This window comes from Neofelis nebulosa, chromosome 10 (assembly GCF_028018385.1).
Source record: "Neofelis nebulosa isolate mNeoNeb1 chromosome 10, mNeoNeb1.pri, whole genome shotgun sequence".
Taxonomy (NCBI): domain Eukaryota; kingdom Metazoa; phylum Chordata; class Mammalia; order Carnivora; family Felidae; genus Neofelis; species Neofelis nebulosa.
The window spans coordinates 99,304,175-99,323,976 of NC_080791.1; the positions used below are offsets into that span (position 1 = coordinate 99,304,175).

The 19,802-nt window shown below is 50.1% G+C and overlaps 1 protein-coding gene across 4 annotated transcripts in view; it reads left to right on the forward strand.

The window, feature by feature from the left end:
- CSTPP1 (centriolar satellite-associated tubulin polyglutamylase complex regulator 1) overlaps nt 1-19,802 on the forward strand; it is a 198,673-nt gene that overhangs the window by 178,364 nt on the left and 507 nt on the right. The window contains exons 5-9 of one of the 4 annotated variants that reach the window (XM_058688849.1): nt 11,349-11,434; nt 13,433-13,628; nt 14,298-14,407; nt 17,694-17,757; nt 17,952-18,038. In XM_058688849.1, the coding sequence (XP_058544832.1) occupies nt 11,349-11,434; nt 13,433-13,628; nt 14,298-14,407; nt 17,694-17,757; nt 17,952-17,985 (490 nt within the window). In that variant the 3' untranslated portion in view covers nt 17,986-18,038. Of the gene's footprint in view, nt 1-11,348; nt 11,435-13,432; nt 13,629-14,297; nt 14,408-17,693; nt 17,769-17,951; nt 18,788-19,802 lie in introns of those variants that run through there. The other 3 variants (XM_058688850.1, XM_058688846.1, XM_058688847.1) reach the window with 3 other exon arrangements.

Genomic DNA, 19,802 nt, shown 5'->3' on the forward strand with positions numbered 1-19,802 from the left:
TTCTCAGGGCCCTGAGGTCTGGGGACAGGCCACAGAAGGAGGCTCCAGGCTGCGATGATGTGTGCATGGAAGAATGTAATCCACACGCAGCTGCACAGCAGAGCCTGTTCGGGGGCATGGCGTCTCCACGTGTGCCTGAGTCATGGACGGCAAGCACCGCGGCCAGGCCCTGGAGCAGCAGGTGTGAGCCAGAGGCACAGGAAAGATGGCAGATGGGCTGCAAGACAGGCCTAGCCCCAGATGCCCTCCACCTCTCACATTCCTGTAGCAGTGGGGGGTCATCAAGAGGTTTTATCCTTGAATGATCACCACAGCATCTCTGTCTCCCTCCTCCCTGGACCGGAAGGCTTTCCTGAAGGTGAGAAGCACCTTGCCGTGTCTGGCAATTCGAGCCAGACTTCTTGAGTTCAAATCCTGGTTTCACAGTCCACCAGCTTGTGCCCTTGGGAAAGTTGTTTTGTTTTTTTGGTTTTTTGGGTTTTTTTTTTGAGCCTCATTCTCTTCATTTATCAAATGGAAATAATAATAGTTGTAATAATTGAAGAAGTACATAATGTGCTTAAAACAATGCCTGGCACAGAGTAAACTTTCAATGTTAGAAGTAGTAGTCTTAACCCTGACCTATAAGAGCACAAGCATCATAGCATTGGAAAGACCTGGATGTACGTGCCACTGGGGCCCCATTAACTGGATGACCTTGGGGATTTCTCATAACTTCTCTAAGCCTTGTGTCCATATCTGTAAAATGGGGAATAATACTAACTCACTCCGAGTACAGTGTAACTTTCAACAACTAGAAAAAATATATATTTTATAAATGTATGCATATTAGCACATTGTAGACATTCAATAAGTAATAGTTTCTTGCCGTTAAAATAATGTTGGCATTATTATTATTACCAGATTTTTAAAAATAAACAAGAAGAAGGGCCCCTGGATGGCTCAGTCAGTTAAGCATCCGACTTCAGCTCAGGTCATGATCTCATGGTTCGTGAGTTGGAGCCCCGAATCAGGCTCTGTGCCGAGGCTCGGAGCCTGGAGCCTGCTTCTGATTCTGTGCCTCCCTCTCTCTCTGCCCCCTGCCCCCCGTTCATGCTCTGTCTCTGTCACTCTCTCAAAAATAAACATTAAAAAAAATTAAAAAAAAAATAAACAAGAAGTTTCTCAGCCCCCTAAGGCAGTTATTTCTGGCCTTTTTTCACTTCAGAACACTCAGAAAATAATATACACATAACAAAAAGTCAGTAAAGATGACTTGGCCTGTAATCAGCCTGCAGGCTCTGGCCTCCTCCCTGCTGGGCCAAGAGGACCCTCACACCTGTAACCCGTTCAGGGTGCAAGTTGACACAGGGTCACCTGCAGGGCTTATTAAAACCACAGATGGCAGACTCCATCCCCAGAGTTCAGGGGATCTGAGGTGGGGCTCCGAAACTCCTATTTCCAAACACTTGCCAGGTGATGCTAATGGTCATCCACTTTGAGGAGTATTGATTTAGTGCATTGAAAGCCAGTCTCATTCTGGCATTTTAGAATCGATCCCATCAAATGGACTTACATTTCATTCTCTCTCTTGTCATTTTAAAACACAATTTACCTCACGTCTCCCTCCCTGAAGGCCAGATTTCTAGTGGGTAATAATATGTGCTAGACACAGACAATGCCTGGAAAACACACAAACTCCTAAGGAATCTAGTTCAGACCTAGTAACTCATCCCAATTTAAGAGGTTCACTTTTCAGCTGGTCCCTGTGTCACAAAGGCAGGATTCAGGTGCTGGAGCCAGACAGCCCTGGATTCAAATCCCAAATTCTTTCACTTACTGGCTTATGACAGTGAGCAGTCTCTCTAAGCCTCAGTTTCTTCATCTGTAAAATGGAAATAATGACAACACCTGCCTCATAAAATTGATTTGAGGATTTAATGAGATAATGCATGTAAAATGCCTGTCACACAGCCCTCAAAAAATATTACCTATTTTAGAAAAGTATAACTGGTAAATGGGGATTGATTCCTGTATTCATTTTTCAGCTGTTTCCTAAGCATCTTCTATATGCCAGACTTCATACCGTGCATGACAATACAGCTTTATGCTTTCTTGGTGTCTTTCTTTATGCCTCTCCCCTACAATAGCTTTCTGCCTGGATATCTTCCCCAGCTCTGACTTGCCATCTAACAGTATCACTCAAAAATAAATAAAAACATGAAAAAAAATTTTTTTTAAGCTTTAAAAAGTTGATCTATAAAGAAGTAATACTTTTTAAAAAAATTTTTAATTTTTATTTATTTTTGAGACAGAGAGAGACAGAGCATGAATGGGGAGGGTCAGAGAGAGAGGGAGACATAGAATCTGAAGCAGGCTGCAGGCTCTGAGCTGTCAGCACAGAGCCCAACACAGGGCTTGAACTCATGGACCGTGATATCATGGCCTGAGCTGAAGTCGGACGCTTAACTAACTGAGCCACCCAGGCGCCCCTATAAAGAAGCAATATTGCAGAGCAGTAGGGAAAGGGGATCAATTCAAGAAGAATTGATGCGGCAGTTGGTTATTCACATAGGGAAAAATCAAGTTAGATTCCTACTCCATATCATATTCAGAAGTCAATTTCATATTCAGAAGTCAATTTCACATAGATGACAAGCCTAAATATGAAATGCAAAACTAAAATACTCTTAAAAGAGAATAGAGAAAAATATATTTATGGCCAACAGGTAGTAAAAGAATTCTTAAGGTACAAAGAGCCGAAGCCCAGTGGACGAGATTGATCAACTTGACCGCAAAAAAAAAATTGCATTCATTTATTCATTCAGTCAGCATTCATTGCGAGTACCTTCCAGGTGCTGAGAACAGAGCAGTGAAAAAATAACAGTCCTTGCCCCGCAGTAGAGCTGACTTTCTAGAGCAAAGAGAATTATCAGATAGAAAAGCAAGAATTCCCTGATGGCAAATTGAACCCCAGCCATCCCTAAACCCCAGGACTACCAGGGAATTAAGAATTAAAATTCTCAGGGGATGTCTGGGTGGCTCAGTTGGTTAAGCATCTGACTCTTGATTTCAGCTCAGGTCATGATCTCCCAGTCTGTGCGTTCGAGTTCTGCATCAGGCTCTGCACTGACAGCATGGAGCCTGCTTGGGATTCTCTCTCTCTTTGTCTCTGCCCCTCCCTCCCTCTCTCTCTCTCAAAATAAATAAATAAACTTTAGGGGCACCTGGGTGGCTCAGTCAGTTGAGCGTCCAACTTCAGCTCAGGTCATGATCTCTCCGTTTTGTGGGTTTGAGCCCAGCATCAGGTTCTACAATGACAGCACAGAGCCTGCTTTGGATTCTCTCTCTCCCTCTCGCTCTGCCCCTCCCCCACTTGTGCACGGGCTGTCTCTCAAAAATAAACAAACATTAAAAATGTTTTTAATAAATTTAAAAAAAGAATTAAAAATTTCAGTTCAACCAAAGATAGCATAAACAAAGCTGAAAGACAAGTAAGAAACGAGAAGAGGAGATTTATGTGCATGTCTAACAACAGATTGGTCTGCAGAATTTTTTCTTCTAAAAAGAGTTTTATAAAGAACTCCTACAAATCAATAAGGAAAAGATGAAGAACCTCAGTGGAAAAATAGCCCAAGCATATGAGCAGGCAATCCACAGAAAACTCTAAGAGCTGATAAGCATATGGGCATATTTTCATGCCCAAACTCACTAGTAATCAGGGAAAGGCCAATGAAATTGAGATGCCACTTCACATCAAATGACAAAAATTTTAAAGTCTGATAACACAAGCGTGGGTGAGGATGTGGAACTCTCATAAAGTGCTGGTGGCAGCATAAAGTGGTACTATCACTTTGGGGCGACGTAGGCAAATCTAAAGAAGTTCACAGGTGTCCCTTGTTATAAGGAAATATGCAGCATTATTTGTAGCAGCTCCCACTGGAACGCTCTGCAAGTCCCTCTGCAGAGAAAGGATAAAGTGCAGCAGCATCATACCATCCACAGAATTCTGTACACCAGCTGAAGAAATGGATACAGGTAGAAATCTATGCACCAACACCGATCTGTCTCAAAACGTCAAGTTCCAGAATGATGTGTAGAGTTTGAAAACAAGCAAAACAAAGCTAGATCATGTTTTTTTTTTTTTTTTAATTTTTTTTTTTCAACGTTTATTTATTTTTGGGACAGAGAGAGACAGAGCATGAACGGGGGAGGGGCAGAGAGAGAGGGAGACACAGAATCGGAAACAGGCTCCAGGCTCCGAGCCATCAGCCCAGAGCCTGACGCGGGGCTCGAACTCACGGACGGCGAGATCGTGACCTGGCTGAAGTCGGCCGCTTAACCGACTGCGCCACCCAGGCGCCCCAATCATGTTTTAAGAATATAGGCATTCGTGTGAGTTCACGTAGTATTGAGAAACATGTAGAGCGATGCTAAACCGCCAAGTTTCGGTGGTGATTTCAGAGGAAGAAGCGTAGAGGGATGGGATGCGGGAGGGCGCGCAGGTGGCTTGAACGTTATGTGTAGCATTTTACAAAGCTTTAAAAACTGAAGCAAGGAGAGCAAAATGTTAAGGTGTATGACGGTGGCCAGGGGTACGCAGGTTTTTGTGATGTTCTGGGTAACTTTCTGAGGCTTTAAATATTTCATTTAAAACAAAAGGCACGGGTAGCACTGAGGTAGGGAGCGATGAGTGGCAGGTGAAAAAAGTGTCTAGGGGAAATCGGCAGCCTGGAAAAGAAGCCAGGCTCTCACCAGTCATGACCTAGAGGAGCTTTTTTTTTTTTTTTTTCCAATATATGAAATTTATTGTCAAATTGGTTTCCATACAACACCCAGTGCTCATCCCAAAAGGTGCCCTCCTCAGTACCCATCACCCACCCTCCCTCCCACCCCCATCAACCCTCAGTTTGTTCTCAGTTTTTAACAGTCAACCTAGAGGAGCTTTGAGAAGCCAGTGGTTCTGGAGTTTGAGGAGTTTGGGGACCAGACGGGGAAATGAGGGCCTCACAGGGCCATGCGTTGGATTTGGTCTTTATCCTAAGAGCGAGGAACAGTTCTCCCCTAACTATAAGGCTTCTTGGGAGGGGCTGGGATAATGGGGTTTGGATGGCTGTTGCTGGGCCTTCCAGCTCTCTGCAGGGGGTAGCGGATGAGGCCTCAGCTTCCAGCCCTCCTGGGGGCAGTCGCTGTGTACTTGCTAACAAACTCCGGGAGTGGGAGAAGGGACAGCGCCACCAGCAGGAAGATGTTATTGCCACTCGAGAGCACAGAGCCTACGTTTTCTTTCCAGGTGCAGCTGTGATTAGAGTCAGAGAGACCTGTGTTTGAATGACAGCTCTTGCACTTGTACCTGCAACGTTGGCCAAGCTTCTGAACCTCTGTGTTCTCAGCAAGATATTCATTGGACTTGCCTCATAGGATTAGTATGAGCAGGAAATGAAATGATGGCTGTATATTGCTGACACAGTAAACCCCTAATGAATATTAACCATTGTTGTTTTCTTGTCTGCACTCCCCGGATCAAGCTTAGGCACTACAGGGCAGGTGGGGTTTGGGGTACCCCAGGCTGGAGCCAGGGGAGAACAATGACCCAGACCTCCCAAGCTCCTCTGCGGGCCTGGACTTGTGGCAGCTTGTGCGGCATGGGGGTGCATCCCACACAGTCCAGAAGAGGAAGTGTCACAACCCTAAGGAAGTGTCCCAGGAAACCTCGGCAGCAGCTTCTTCCCCCGACCTGCGGAAGGTGGCCAGCGTGTGGCTTCAACCTCACTCTTGGCCGGATACAAAAGGACAGTCCCCCAAGGTGCACTGTGAGCCCAACAGGCTTTGGGACTCACCTCAGCCCTGAGAGACCCTGGTCATGTGACCTCCTAAAAGCAGTGCAGCCATGGAAGGTGGCTCTTCTTTCTGGCCCTGACCGAGGGCTGGCTTCCCCCCAAAGTGGACTCGAAACTGGATAGCTGGCTTCCGCCCGAGAGCCTCTGCGTGGTTGAGTGATGGTAGCACTTACTTCCTCTGAGCTATATTTTTGCTTGCTATTTCGAGTTCTTCCAGCACCTTAAGCCAACTAGAATACACTTATTGATAGCAACTAACACTTGTGAGTGTTCATCATACACTAAGCGCAGGACATCGTAGGGACTTTTCACAAGAATCCCATAAAATAGGAATTATGATTATCTCCTCTTCTCAGATGAGGATAATGAAGCTCAGAGAGAAAAGATAATGTGGCCAGTGAGTGGTGGAGCTGGGATTTGATCCCAGGGCTGCTAACCCAGAACTGTAGGTAAACAGGTGCAGCTCATGTCATTTGTCTAGGGACACTGACCCGGCGGTGCATAGAAAGTTGGCAAGTTGGTAGATTCAGACTGGAAGCTATTGCTTCCCTGGCACCCACTTAACGCCCAGCCAGCCAGCCCATCCCAGCTGTTGGAAGTCAGCAAGGGAGGGAGAGAAGGGCCAGCCCCCCGCGATTAGCTCTGACCCTGCCAAGTGTTCTTTCTTCATTCCAGTTGCCTGCCCTGGACTCCACCCTTCACATGGTTCTGCTCAGAGCCAACCTGAACTGGACTGCCTTTACTTCTCTCCCACAGTCCCTCTCTCTAGTCCTAAGGCACGGCCTGCAAGGATCCTTCCATGATCCAACAGATTTGTACAGACTCTTGTTGGCAACAGCGCCTTGTTGGCTCCACCTCAAAGCAGTGGCCGCCCGGCTCCTCCAGGTGTCAGAAGCAGCTGGCACGTTAGCAGGAGGCCTCTGGCAGGAAGGGGTGTTGAGCCAACTGCCATCAACTGGAGAACAGCACATGTGGATGACCTCGTTTCCAAGAGATTCCTTTGTGAGCCCTCTGGGAGTGTTGACAAGTTTGAGTTCAGGATGAAGGAGCTGCCCACAGGACCGAGGGCCCACAGCCCGGGGTCGTCCCTGTCACCAAAAGCAAAGACAGACTTGTAGCCTCCTGCCTGCCTTGTCACAGTTCTTCCGAGATTCCAGTGCCAGATGCCCAGAATTTTCAAGGGTCAGAGCAGTAGTTTGGAGATGGACACTGCAACATAGGATGCTTCTGAGAGCATTTTTCTAAGTCTTTCAGACTTTTCTGCAGCCACAGTCCTCCAAACAGCAAACTTCAGAACCAGCACTAACGGAAAAGCTGTTAGTTCTGGCCACCCTTGGGATGACACAGTCTGTCAGAGCTGGAGGAAGCGCTCTCATGCTTTTGAGTAGTACAGACCTTCAGGCTTCTGCTTGAATATCTCTAGCAACAGGCAGCTCGCTCCTTCACAAAGCAGCCATAATCCCAGAGCTGGGCAGTTTGGAGGCCTTCCAGAACCAAGCTTTCGATCCCTGTGACATCTTCCTCAGGGGCAGGCCTTCAAGAGTCAGGTCTCAGCCTGTGCTTCTTCCCTAGTTCTCTTCTAAGCTGAAGGATCAAATGCAGTCATTTGTCTGATATCATGGTTTATAGACTCACTAGCACTCTGACCCCCTCTTCCGTGACTCTAGTTTATTCCCCTTAAATGGACTGTCCAGAACTGAATGTAGTATCCAGGTGTCTCCTGGAGAGGAGAAAAGAAAAGAGTACTGAGGCCCCTCTTCTCCGTTTAGCCACATATTTACTGAGTGCCTACTATGGGCCCTGCACACGCCAGACCCTGGAATCAAGCAACAAGCTGAGAAACCGAGTTATCACCTGGAGATCTTCTAGTCTGCGGGCAAAGACAAACATGAATAGTGTGAGGAGGTCACAGAGAACCGCGGAAGCTGGTAGCAGGGAGGCCAACCTCTACCTAGCCTGGAGTGGGGAAGGCTTCCCAAAGAGGCGTGATGTGAAGAATGAGTGGGCATCAGATAGGTAGGGAGGGTGGCATGAAAGGCCCAGAGCATTACAGGTAGAAGGACTGGCTGGTCTGAAGGGCATGAGGAAGGAGGGAGCACTGGGGAGAATGTTAGGGTCAGTGTGGAATACAGCAAGGGAGGCTGCCTGTGGCCTCCGGTGCGTCTAGAGGGGTGGGGGGTGAGGGGAGACAGAGCAGATCACGTGGACTCAAAAGCCAGGATAAGAGTGCCAGATCTTGTTCTAAGGTCAATGGGAAGCCCATGAAGGGCTTTAAACAGAATTGTAAAGTGGTCAAGTTCACATAAAAAAAAAAAAACATTTTTGTGACCACAGTGTGGATACTTAAGTAGAAGGAGGCAAGGGTAGTTGCAGAAAGCCAGGCAGAAGGTCATCCAGTGGCCCACGAGAAAGACACGGAGGCGGGCACGGGCGGTGGCTGTGGAGGTGGCGAGCAGTCAGCAGATTCAAGAGACATGTTAGGGTGGGATTGCTGGACCTGGAGAGTGATTGCTGTGGGTCGGGCAAGGGAGGCAGTTTCCAGGAAGTCTGGAGGACTCCCAGGTCTCTGGCTGAGCAGAGTAGGGGGTGGTTTTGCCGTTCATGAAAGCTGAGATCCAGTTGGCTTTTTTGGCAGTCAGTCGCACTGCCTGCAGTCAAGAAAACCCCTCTGTCCTCTGCACGCATGCTGCTGGGATCCGGCCACATGTCCCTCAAAAAGAGAGCCCCTGCCACTGTCTGCCTCCCCCAGCCACCCTGCTGGTCCCTCGTGACCGGTGTCCATTTCAGCCCACCGAAGAGCCAGGGTGGAGACCAGCGCGCACACAGGGCTGAGGCTGACACGCTCACATGGTGGGTCCCCTGCCCTCTGACGGCTGTGCTCTCCTTTCTCCCCAGCTGCCTGTCTTAGAAGAGGCTGCTAATGTTCATAGTTCAGAATGGCCGCGGACAGAAGGCTGCAGCCCAGTTCCGAAGCTGGAAGGGTGGGCCTGTTTGCAGCTTCTTGTCCTCTCTGTGGCTGAGAGACGACGATGCTTATGGCAATTGGCTTCAAAGCCCTGGTGTGGCAGGGCCTGTCTTGGGAGCATGCTGATTAGCAAGAATTACAACTTCTGGAATTAGACAGTGGTGGTGGTTGCACAACTTTGTGAATATACTAAAACACACCGTACACTTTTAAAGGGATTTTATGGTACTTGAATTATATCTCAGTATAAATGAAGAAATAGATAAAGAAAGATATAGTGCGTGGAGGTAATTGCTATAAACAGGAGCACTGGGTCCAGGTTGATGATAAGGAAGAGAAGCCAAGTAACATCTTCAAAGGCTTTGACTCCCCTTTGTGGTTTCCTGCTTGGGGACGTTCTCAGCCCAGTGCTCTTCCCTAGTAATTAACTTCAGGCCATTCGGGTTCTTAGCTGTCCTGGGAGTAGGGCAGGAAGGAAAGGTCACTGGCGTCCTTCCTCGGGGACCTTTTTCTTCTCTGCTGAGCCTGGACGGAAAAACTTTGGGGTGGCTCTACCCGCCTGAGTCCTCTGGGAGAGCTTGCTCTTCCTCTGAAGTTTGGGTGTCTTTGCTAACCCCAGTCTGACCTACCCCACTTCTCTCTGCCCTTTAGCGCCTCTCCCTCCCAATCCGGATATCAGAATCTGGGCTCTGTGCCCTCTCGCTTCCTTTTTGCCTGCCTGGGTTCTCATGGGTTAGAAGAAATGGGGGCAACTACCTGGTCTGTGGCTCAGCATTTGGTCCGAAGAGCTGCTGATCGAGGGACCAGGGCGCCCTCCTGTGACCATCAGCAGCATTGCTCCTTCCCGCCCTCTGGCCTTGAATTTTTTCCAGCTAGAATTTGAATGCTCAACTCTGGTAGTTGGGGCAGCCTTTTTCTTCCCCAAGAGACGCATGAGGAATAGTAAGCCCTTAAAATATAGGAGAAAAGAAAGAAGATAAGTTAACCACAGAAATTAAGGAATAAAATGTTAGTGTTTATATTCTGTATCTTTATTTTAAAAGAGGCAGTGTGACCTAATGGAAAGTCCCATGGCCTATGGAGTCGAGCAAACTCATCAGCTATGTGGTCTCAGCAAGGTGACCTCTCTGCTTAGTCCCTTCACCTGTAAAATGTACATAATTGCAAGGCCTACCTCATAGAAATGTTGTGAGAGAAAATTTAATATAGTTAAATACCTTGCACAGTTGCCTGCTATGAAGTAGGTACTCAGTACATGCTGCTTCTATTGTTGTCGTTATTAGAACTAAAGACTAAGAGGGGCACCTGGATGGCTCAGTAAGTTAAGCATCCAACTCTCGATCTCAGCTCAGGTCTTGGTCTCAAGGTTGTGAGTTCAAGCCCCATGCTGGGCATGGAGCCTACCTTAATAATTAATTCATACGGACAGACAGACAGACTAGATATAGGAGCATTTTCTCTCTCCGCAGAGATCTGAAACCAGGGCCAGCTGCCTTGCATAGTTGCAGGGGCACCTTACGTTATATTCCCTCTAAAGCGCCCCCCCCACCCCCCCGAGGTGAGCAGTGCTGGCTGGCTGTCTCCGGAGCTGATCCAGGTGCCAGTTTGGGGGTCCTCTGACACAAGGAGGTAAAGATTAACAAAAATACACAAGAGAGCAGAATAAAACAATTTTGTAAAAAAGGAAAGATAAGGCCAGTCGGGCCAGTCGGGCCAGTGAGAAACATGTTGGGGGCCCCTCTCCCCTTCAGCAGATAGCTTTGGCACCCTGCCTGGCACATGAATAGAGCCCAGCAAGTGCTAATTTCCTTCCCTTCCTGCGCCCTCCTGGATGAGACCCTGAGCATGGTATAAACATGGCCATGGCCTGATCAGTCAGATGGTTTTCTTCCTATGAGGTGGGAGGGCCTGGAGATGAGAACCCAGGGGGTGGTCTGCTTGTGGGAGCAGAGAGCAAGGAGAGGCATGGCCGCCACAGCGTCACAAGACAGGGTGTGTTCTTTGACCCTCTCAAGTGCAGAGGCCCCGGTAGCTCTCTACCCTCTTCCCTTGTCTGCCTTCTGTGTCCCAGGACGGAGGTGCCTGTAGTCGCTTAGGCCCTTGGAAGCTTATTAAATCTCAGTGCCACTTGCCAAGACCCCTTTAAGCTTCCTGGCTGTTCTTTTTGCCTTTTCTGCCCAGTTGTATTTATTCTGAACTAAATGGTCCTCACTGCTGGATGAAAGGATTTACTGCTTAAGTATATGAAAAGAAATCTTGGCTGTATTACAGTTGCACCTCTCCTTGCTGCCCCCCGCCTCCTTCCTCCCCATGCTCCATCCGCTAGCTGGTGCCACGGAGACTGACCCGGGAGCCTGTCCTTGGTCGTGTGCTCAGTTCAGCTTGGTGGCAGAGCCCAAGTGATGGAGAAGTGAGGTGACTGGGAGGAGCTGGCTTTGGGGACCTTTCCCGAGTGTCTTGCTGCCCCAAGAAAGACTGTAGCCCCAGAAGGAGCTCACCGACGTGCTCCCCATCCCCACCCCCAGACACATTCTCTCACATCTTCTCTCTCTTTCCCCCCTCAGGATTGTGCTCATGGATGACGCCATGGACTGCTTGATGTCTTTTTCAGATTTCCTTTTTGCCTTCCAGATCCAGTTTTACTACTCAGGTGAGAGCTTTCCAGGGCCCCATGTGGCTCCTGCCAGGGCCACATCTGCCTGTCCTGCCCTGGTACCCTTTCCATCTGGTGCCTGGCACACACATTTCCCTCCCCCACTCCCTTCGGTGGAGGCATGCTTCGCCACAGGGCCCGGGCAGGATGTCTAGTTCCCACAGGTGGTCACAAGATTCAGTCTGCGGAGCCTACTCTCTCCGCCTCCTCAAGTCACGGAAGACCGCCGTGTTTGCAGTCAGCAGTGCGGCAAATCCATCTGGGTGATAATGGCAATGACTAGAACAATGCACGCTACTGTAACAGTACGCAACAGATTCACCATTTATCGAGAACTTACCATGTGCCAGGCAGAGCACTGACTTTAATCCTTATGACAGCCCTAAGAGATGGGTCCTGTCAGAGATAAGCTTAGAGGTGAGGAGCCAAAGTCTCAGAGCTAGTGAGTGGTGGAGCCCAGACCCGAACGGAGGGCCCATTCCAGAGCCGGTCCTCTTAGGTGCTGTGCTGTATCACTGCCGCCAGGGGGCAGTGATCTCCCTTGGCCCCGACTCCGTGTGTGGGCACACATCCTCCCACCCACACAACTTTAATAAGCAGACACCAGTCCTGTCTCACTCACATGCCAGTTCTGCTCCCCATACACACCAGCTGTGCCCTTAAATCCTTTCTGGAATCAGGTGTAATAGAAATAGATGAGTAAATACCAACGGACAGCAGCTCCCACAGAGCACACAACGACATCTAATGGAGTGTCGGGTTCAGAAATTGCTGACTGTGTCCGTAAACAAACTTGTTTCAAACGGGCTCTTCCAGTAAACAGAAGGCTGTCCTTGGAGCCTGGACATGGCCTCCCTGCCAGCCGGTGGCCCCAGCCAGCCCTGGCCTCTCTCAGGCGCCACATTCTGTTTTCTTGATGGCAGCCCAAGGGCCTGAACCGGCAGGGGCTGGAGCCTGGGGTCTTGCCACCTGCTCTTAACAGCTGCAGGCATCTATTTCCCATTTCCCTGAAGCTCCTGGGCCCTGGAGAAGGAGGAGCTGTGTCTGGGAGATCCTTCCGGGCCTTCTCGCAATGCCCCAGGACCGGCCAGCAGCAGTGTGTGCCAGTCAGCTGTGAAATGGGCCACAAGTCACTGGTTACTAACACTGGCTCGACTCCTAACATTTGCAAACACTTCCAAATGTGTAACAAATGAGCAGCTTGTGGCGTTCTTTTCCACCCTGGTATTCCGCCATGCTTTCCGGAGTCAGAGAAGCAAGTGGCCTCGCAAGGGAGATGGGGCTCACCAGTGGAAGTGTGCACACGTTAGCTCTTTAAAGAGTACGTGTAGGGCGCCTGGGTGGCTCAGTCAGTTGAGCTTCCAACTACGGCTCAGGTCATGATCTCACGCTTGTGAGTTCAAGCCCCACATCCGGCTCTGTGCTAACAGCTCAGGCCTGGAGCCTGCTTCAGATTCTATGTCTCCCTCTCTCTCTGCCCCTCCCCCTGCTCATGTGCTCACGCTCTCTCTCTCTCTCTCTGTAAAAATAAAGAAACATTAAAAAAAAAAAAGTATGTATAGAATTTAATATGTGCCCAGCACTGTGTTAGGTGCTGGGGCAGGAAGGCTGACAAGGCACAATCCCTACCTTTATACACGGATCTTCCACTCCAGCTGGAAGGCAGAGCAAACAAATAATTATTCAGAAAATTCATGGTTGGAAAAGCGCTACAAAGAAGCACAGGGTGCTCTGAAAGTATGTAATAGGGCCTCTACTTGGTCTAGGAACAAGTCCCTGGAGGAGGGACACTGAGCTGAAACACACGTTCATATCATTGCTCATGAGTGCGGTGGTCACACGAGGTTGAGGGCTCCTGCTCCCAGCCACCAAGCACTGAGCACCAAGGCTGGGGAGGAGCTGAGTTAACAGGAAAGGAAGGATCCAGTGAAGGGATGAAGTGTGTCCTCCTTGCCTGACCTGCCCACTCCCTTCCCCCCCAATCATGGTACTCAGAATTCCTGGAGAGTGTGGCTGCCATCTATCAGGACCTGCTGGCAGGCAAGAACCCCAACACAGTGATTGTGCCAACATCATCCAGTGGGCAACACCGCCAGCGACCTACCTTGGGCGAGGCTAGTATGTTGGAGGGAGTGGAGGCATCACTGTTCTACCAGTGCCTGGAGAACTTGTGTGACCGGCACAAGTACAGGTAAGAAATGGGTACGTAGACCCCCCACCTCAGCCCCAGGGACTGTGGGCTGCTGGCTCTGGAACAGGTCTCTAGCAGATGTTCTGATGGATCCGGGGCTTCTAGAGCCCTTGATGGTCATATATAAATGAGGACAGTGCCATCCGCCCCAGACCAGGCTATTGACCAAACAACATCCCAGGTGGCTCACTTAGGGAAGATCACTTCCACTTCCACGCTGTAGATGACCAGCTTGGGCCCCTTCTCCTTGCCAGGAGATAGATTGGCCTTAGCTTTGTAGAGAGAAGGGGAAAACATTCACTGTACAAAGAATTCACTCTGCAGAGAGGGAGGGTTAAGCTGTCCCGTGTAGCACAAAGTCTCCTTAGAGACAGAGCAGCCAGTTTGTGGTCTCCTCCAAGATGTGGTTGCCATCCATTGCCTCTTCCCTGTTCCCTCCCTCCCACTCCCCTAGTGAAAGCACCAGTTAGGCAACATGCCAGCCCTTTCTGTCCACAGTCAAGGCCTTGCTTCTAGAGATCTGCCATGTTCCTCCAGGGTTTTAGGACCCCCAGGGAACACAGGGTCCCTCAGTCCCAGCTTTGGGCATCCTCCTAAGCCTTAAAGTATGGATGAAAAGATGTCAGACTTGCTAGTCTTTGAATCTCGTATCTGTATTCTCCCTTCTAGCTGTCCACCCCCAGCACTTGTCAAAGAGGTACTAAGCAACGTTCAGAGACTGACCTTCTATGGATTCCTTGTGGCTCTTTCAAAGCATCATGGAATCAACCAAGCCCTGGGTAAGCCAGAGCTAGCTATGGCTAGCCTTTCCTGCTCCCCCAATACTAAGCCACATAGGAGCCAGCCGCTATTGGCAGACATGGTCCCATGAAGGAGGGGGGACATCACCACCTGCACCGTGACTTCTCAGGGCCAGACTCTGAGACCTAGGGAGCCAGAACGTGCACAAGAAAGACTGTGCCCTCTTCGGCCTCTCACACTCCCATGGTAGGGGACAGCCTTCCCCGCCCAAAGCCCTGCCCCGACATGAAGCAGCCTCTCCGTGGCAGAGGTGTGGCCGGCCCCTCCCCAGAGAATCCCCAGCTCTGCTTTGGGGAGTGGCCTGCAGGTTGGGCAGACACAGGGCTATTTACTCGGTGGCTTTGGAGATTATATATCAAAGAGACCTGAATCCCATTTGTAAGCAGGGCAAAGGTGTGTCTGGGGAGGCCTTTTTTCCCAGCTGGAAAGAAAAAAGAAAAAGAAAAAACAAAAACAAAAAACCTGATTAATCTGAAAGGGAACAAAAAAGGGGGGGCAGAGAGGACTGTACTGGCCTAGTTTTTCCTGTCTGTCATCTATTCTCACTGGCTGGCCTTCTCACCCACCCCACTCTTCTCCCTCTCACACCTGCTGCTCTCCCAAGGGAAGAGCCACCCGGCCACCATCCACCAGAGCTGGAGGGATTGTTATTTGTCTCGCTCTTCAAGAGGTATCCAGGTGTGTTTGAGGCCCCAGGTTCCTGAGTCTCAAAGAACACATAACCTTCCCCTTCCTCTGGCCACTTGAGGGAATGAGGTCAAGGGAAGGGAATTTAACATTCTTTAAATGCCAGCCATTGTAGGCCTAGTACAAACTAGTTGCTTTCCATCTTATGTGGTATGAAGCCTGCTGGGGATGCACACAGGATGCACACAGCAGGACTGATGGAGGGCTCACTGAGGCGTGATGCTACCTAGCAGCCTCGTTATTCTGAGTTGATGCTTGGGGTGTGCATGAGCCTACGGACCCCTCAGCTAAGTGACGCTGTCGCCAAGACCACTGGCTGGACCAGAGGAGAAAGGCAAATAGGAGTCAGAAGTCAAGAGTAAGGGGACAGCGGGTGGGGTTGGCTTAGGGTTTCTTTCATACACCTAGGTAACTGACTGCCCTGCCGCCCTTTCCACCAATCAGCCCATAGGAAGAGAAAGAAAAAGCTAACTAGGTAAGATCACAGCCTGGACTAACCCCACGTGCTCGCTTTTTCTAGGGCCTTTAAAAAGGGCAATCACTAAGGGGCGCCTGGGTGGCTCAGTTGGTTAAGCGGCCAACTTCGGCTCAGGTCATGATCTCACGGTCAGTGAGTTCAAGCCCCGCGTCGGGCTCTGTGCTGACAGCTCGGAGCCTGGAGCCCGTTTCAGATTCTGTGTCTCCCTCTCGCTGACCCTCCCCTGTTCATGCTCTGTCTCTCTCTGTCTCAAAAATAAATAAAACGATAAAAAAATTTAAAAAAAAAAAAAAAGGGCAATCACTCAGTCAACCACTTTTACCAACACTAATGCTGGGCTGGGTTGAGTGGGAGATGGAGAGAAGCATTGCCCTCACCTGCATCTCCGGTGTAGGAACTAGAGATCTGGAGATCCCCAGGGTGGAGCCAGTTGTGGAGAAGGGTTGTCCTGTTCCCTTAGTCTTCAAGGCACCCGCTCCCCCCACCCCACACACACACACATTCATGCACACAAAATGAGAGGGCTCTGAGGGACACACTTTGAAAACCACTAAGGAAGAGCAAAAGGGGCCAGGAGGCATCATCTGAAAAGCTCTGGAAAAGTAGGGAATTGGACTGGAGCCAGATGGTAAGTTTAAGATTGTGGCTTTCTGGACACCAGCATTGTTAACTGCCAAATCTATGTCCTGACCACCAGTGGGCTTTTCCCCTCAACAGTTTGCTGGCGAGAATCTTTCCATCTGCAGACTTCAGCTCCCCCTTCCCTCCACTGTTAACAGCTCCAAGGAATAGCCAAGACTGTCTCCTCTCACCATCCCCAGTATCAAAGCATTACTTCCTTTGGTTTGTAGCTGAGGGAACCAGCTCAGAGAGATTGCGGCTGAGCAGAGATGAGGCAGATCCCACCCCCCACCCCCCACCTGGCAGCTCCCCGCCATGCAAGACTTTGGTCTGATTCTGACCCAGCCTTCTCTTCTCACCCCGAGACCATCTTGAGGAGCTAAGGCACCAATATTAACCATTCTGTCTCCAAAGTGAGGTCACTCTGATTTGGGGGCACAAAACTAGATAATTTCTGATTTGGGGGGATTAGCTGGCCCATACTCTGTGTCTCTGGCTCCTTTTCAGCCCAGTATCTGGGGACTCAAGGAAGGAACTGAGCCCCCTACACGGCTCACAGCCCACCACCTAATCTTGGAAGGAGATTGCCCTGTTGGTGCAGTGACCTTGAGGTTTGGGGATGTCTCATAGCTGTGATTCTTGTCCCGAGTTGGAGAGGGTAGCCCCAACTTCCTGCCCCCACAGCAGTTCTCGTTTTTTTAAACTTTTCTTAAGAGCTCTTCCCCTTGAACAAGTCACGGGATTAAAAGATACAGCACAGGGAACACAGTCAATGATACTAGAATAGTGCTGTATGGTGACAGATGGTAGCTACACTCGTGGTGAGCACAGCATAACGTGTAGAGACGGTGACCCACTATGTTGTACACCTGAAACTAATGTAACATTGGGTGTCAACTATACTTAAAAATAAAAAGAATTTTTTTTGAAAAAATTTTTAGACTCTTTTTTTTTTTAATGTTTATCTATTTTTGAGACAGAGCATGAACGGGGGAGGATCAGAGAGAGGGAGACACAGAATCTGAAACAGGCTCCAGGCTCTGAGCTGTCAGCACAGAGCCCGACGCGGGGCTTGAACTCACGGACCGTGAGATCATGACCTGAGCTGAAGTCGGCCGCCCAACCGACGGAGCCACCCAGGCGCCCCTAAAAAGAATTTTTTTTTTAAGGGACACCTTAGGGTGCACCAAGGGGCTCAGTCGGTTGTGTCCAACTCTTGATCTCAGCTCAGGTCTTGATCTCAAGAGTCGTGAGCTCAAGCCCTGAGTTGGGCTCCATGCTGGGTGTGGAACCTACTTTAATTTTTTTTTAGAAAGAGCTCTTTCTTAAATCTTTTAGATCAGCCCTCCCCAGGTCAGCAGAGTAGGTAGACATAAAGGTGAGGGGCATGGAGGCACCTGCTGGGAATGGAGCTGTCTGACTGGAGCCTGCCTGAAAGACACTCAGAGTAAGTTTTGTGCCCCCCAATTTTGTCCTAGGAGCTTTGCCTGACAAAGGAGACCTAATGCACGACCCAGCCATGGATGCGGAGCTGGAACGACTGTAAGTGTCAGGTGGGAAGAGGCTGCCCCCTTGTGGGAAGGCTATACCTCAGTCGGACCTGGCAGTGTCCTATTGTGGGTGACGGTGCTTGTCCGCAACATCCCCATCATTCAGGGAAGGGTTTGGGCGCCAGCAGAGGCCAGAGGTAGCCTCTGTTTGAGTCCTTTGGGAATACAGCCCATGGTTTCATCCAGATTCAAGAGTGAGCATGGAGGTCCTGGTCTCTAGAGAGGAAACACCTGGCTGCCTTCTGGGCTTCTTCCCTCCTTCAGGCTTGTCCAGATCCCAGGCCTGGTCAACTCGGCCACTGCCAATCCAGAGGCCAGCTGCCTGCCTTCCCGAACCCCTCCCCGGGTTGGCTCCCCCTGGAGACCCCTCCATCATGCCCGCAAGATGGATGCAGAGAGCGATGGCTCCACTGAAGAGACGGACGAGTCCGAGACTTGAGTCTGAAGGGTCCTGTCCACAACGCCTGTATCCAGCTCCCACCTACCTAGCCCTTGGGACTCCCAGCCATCCTCCTCTCCCACTCCTGTGCCATGCTGCCCTCTGCTGGTGAAAAGCTTGAATAACAACAGCCCAAGCCCAAAGACCAGCCAGAGGGGTTCTGGTATCAGCCAAGCCAAGCAGTGACCCTGAAAAGTAACGGCCTACTCTCCTTGGCCCTGTCAGCCTCTGTGCTTTAGGCAGGCCCCAAGCTGACAGCAGACTGAGCTGAAGCCACCAGGAGGTGACTTGGCTTTAGTCTTTTGCTGACAGTCCCCACATAAAGGTGGTCTCCTCCCAGCAACTCCAGGAAGGGGAGAGACCATGAATAACCATGCAGGGCCTTGCATGGTCAAGGGCAACACCAGTGATGCAAGTATGGGGTGGACATAAACATGGTGGCCTTCTGCTGGAGGAAGAGCCACTACCATGATAGGATGAAGGGTAGGCAAGAAGACAATTCCACTTTCAAAAACTGCTTCAAGTCTCCTCTGTGTCTAATAGTTAAGTATGTTAAATGAATAAAGTCCCTTGTATCCAGTAAGTGGTGAGTCTAAAGCCACTACACTGAGCGGGTGAAGGGAAGGGGCGAGTTTGGGTTTTGGGTGCCGAGTCCCAGCTATCCTAGCAGGACTGGGAGGCAGGGGCCAGAGGACCACTCAAGCCTGGAGACGAGCCTCAGATGAGCCAAGAGGGACTCAACTCGGGCACAGGACAGCAGCCTCTCAAAGGAAAGATGCTCACAGCTGGAATGGGCCTTCAGAAAACAAGCCCAGAGGGTTCGAGGCCAGGTTCAGAACTCGAAAGACACTGACCCCAAAGGGTTAGCACTGCAGAATCTTCTAGCCAGAGTTTCATTAAACATTTGTTGAGCAGCTGCTCGAGACTGGGACAGTGGGGATGCAGCTGTGGACAGGCCTGAGGAAGACAAGCTTCCAGCCAAGACTGGAGTAAGGTTAAGGACAGGTGGTCTTCAAGTTCCTGAAATGGGCAGTTGTCTAGAAAGTAAAAGCCACTCAGGGACCCAAGCAGAGCAGCCTGCCTCCTAAGCCAGGGGTCATCTCACTGGGCACACACATTATCCTGGGCTCATCCCTGCCCAGACAAGCCCCCCTAAGTAGTTTCAGGAACTGGCTCCCAGAGCCCCGGAGTGCCAGGCCAGAGCTGGAAGTTCCAGTCCTACTGAAGCTCCAAGTCACGTGAACTCTCCAGGCCCATCCTCCTCTCCAGCCTCTGGCTGATTGACAGCTCAGAAATCCTGGTGTGCATCCGAATCACATGGGGAGCTTGTTTACGATGCAAGTTAACCAAGTTCCAGCTTGCGGTGGAGCACAGAAATCTGGATTACGAACCCTCCAGAGGACTCCAGAGCCGGAGGCCCAGACCCACACTTTGGAAATCAATAACTAAAAGTCCCCATGGCCCCCTCTGCCCATCCTTTCTAATCATCCATCTCCCAGACCAGTGGTTTATACCTGTACCCTGAGGACCCCTAAGGTGCCATATGTATTCCAGGAGTCCCTACAAGGGAAAAGAGTTGCCAAGTCCAGGGATAATAC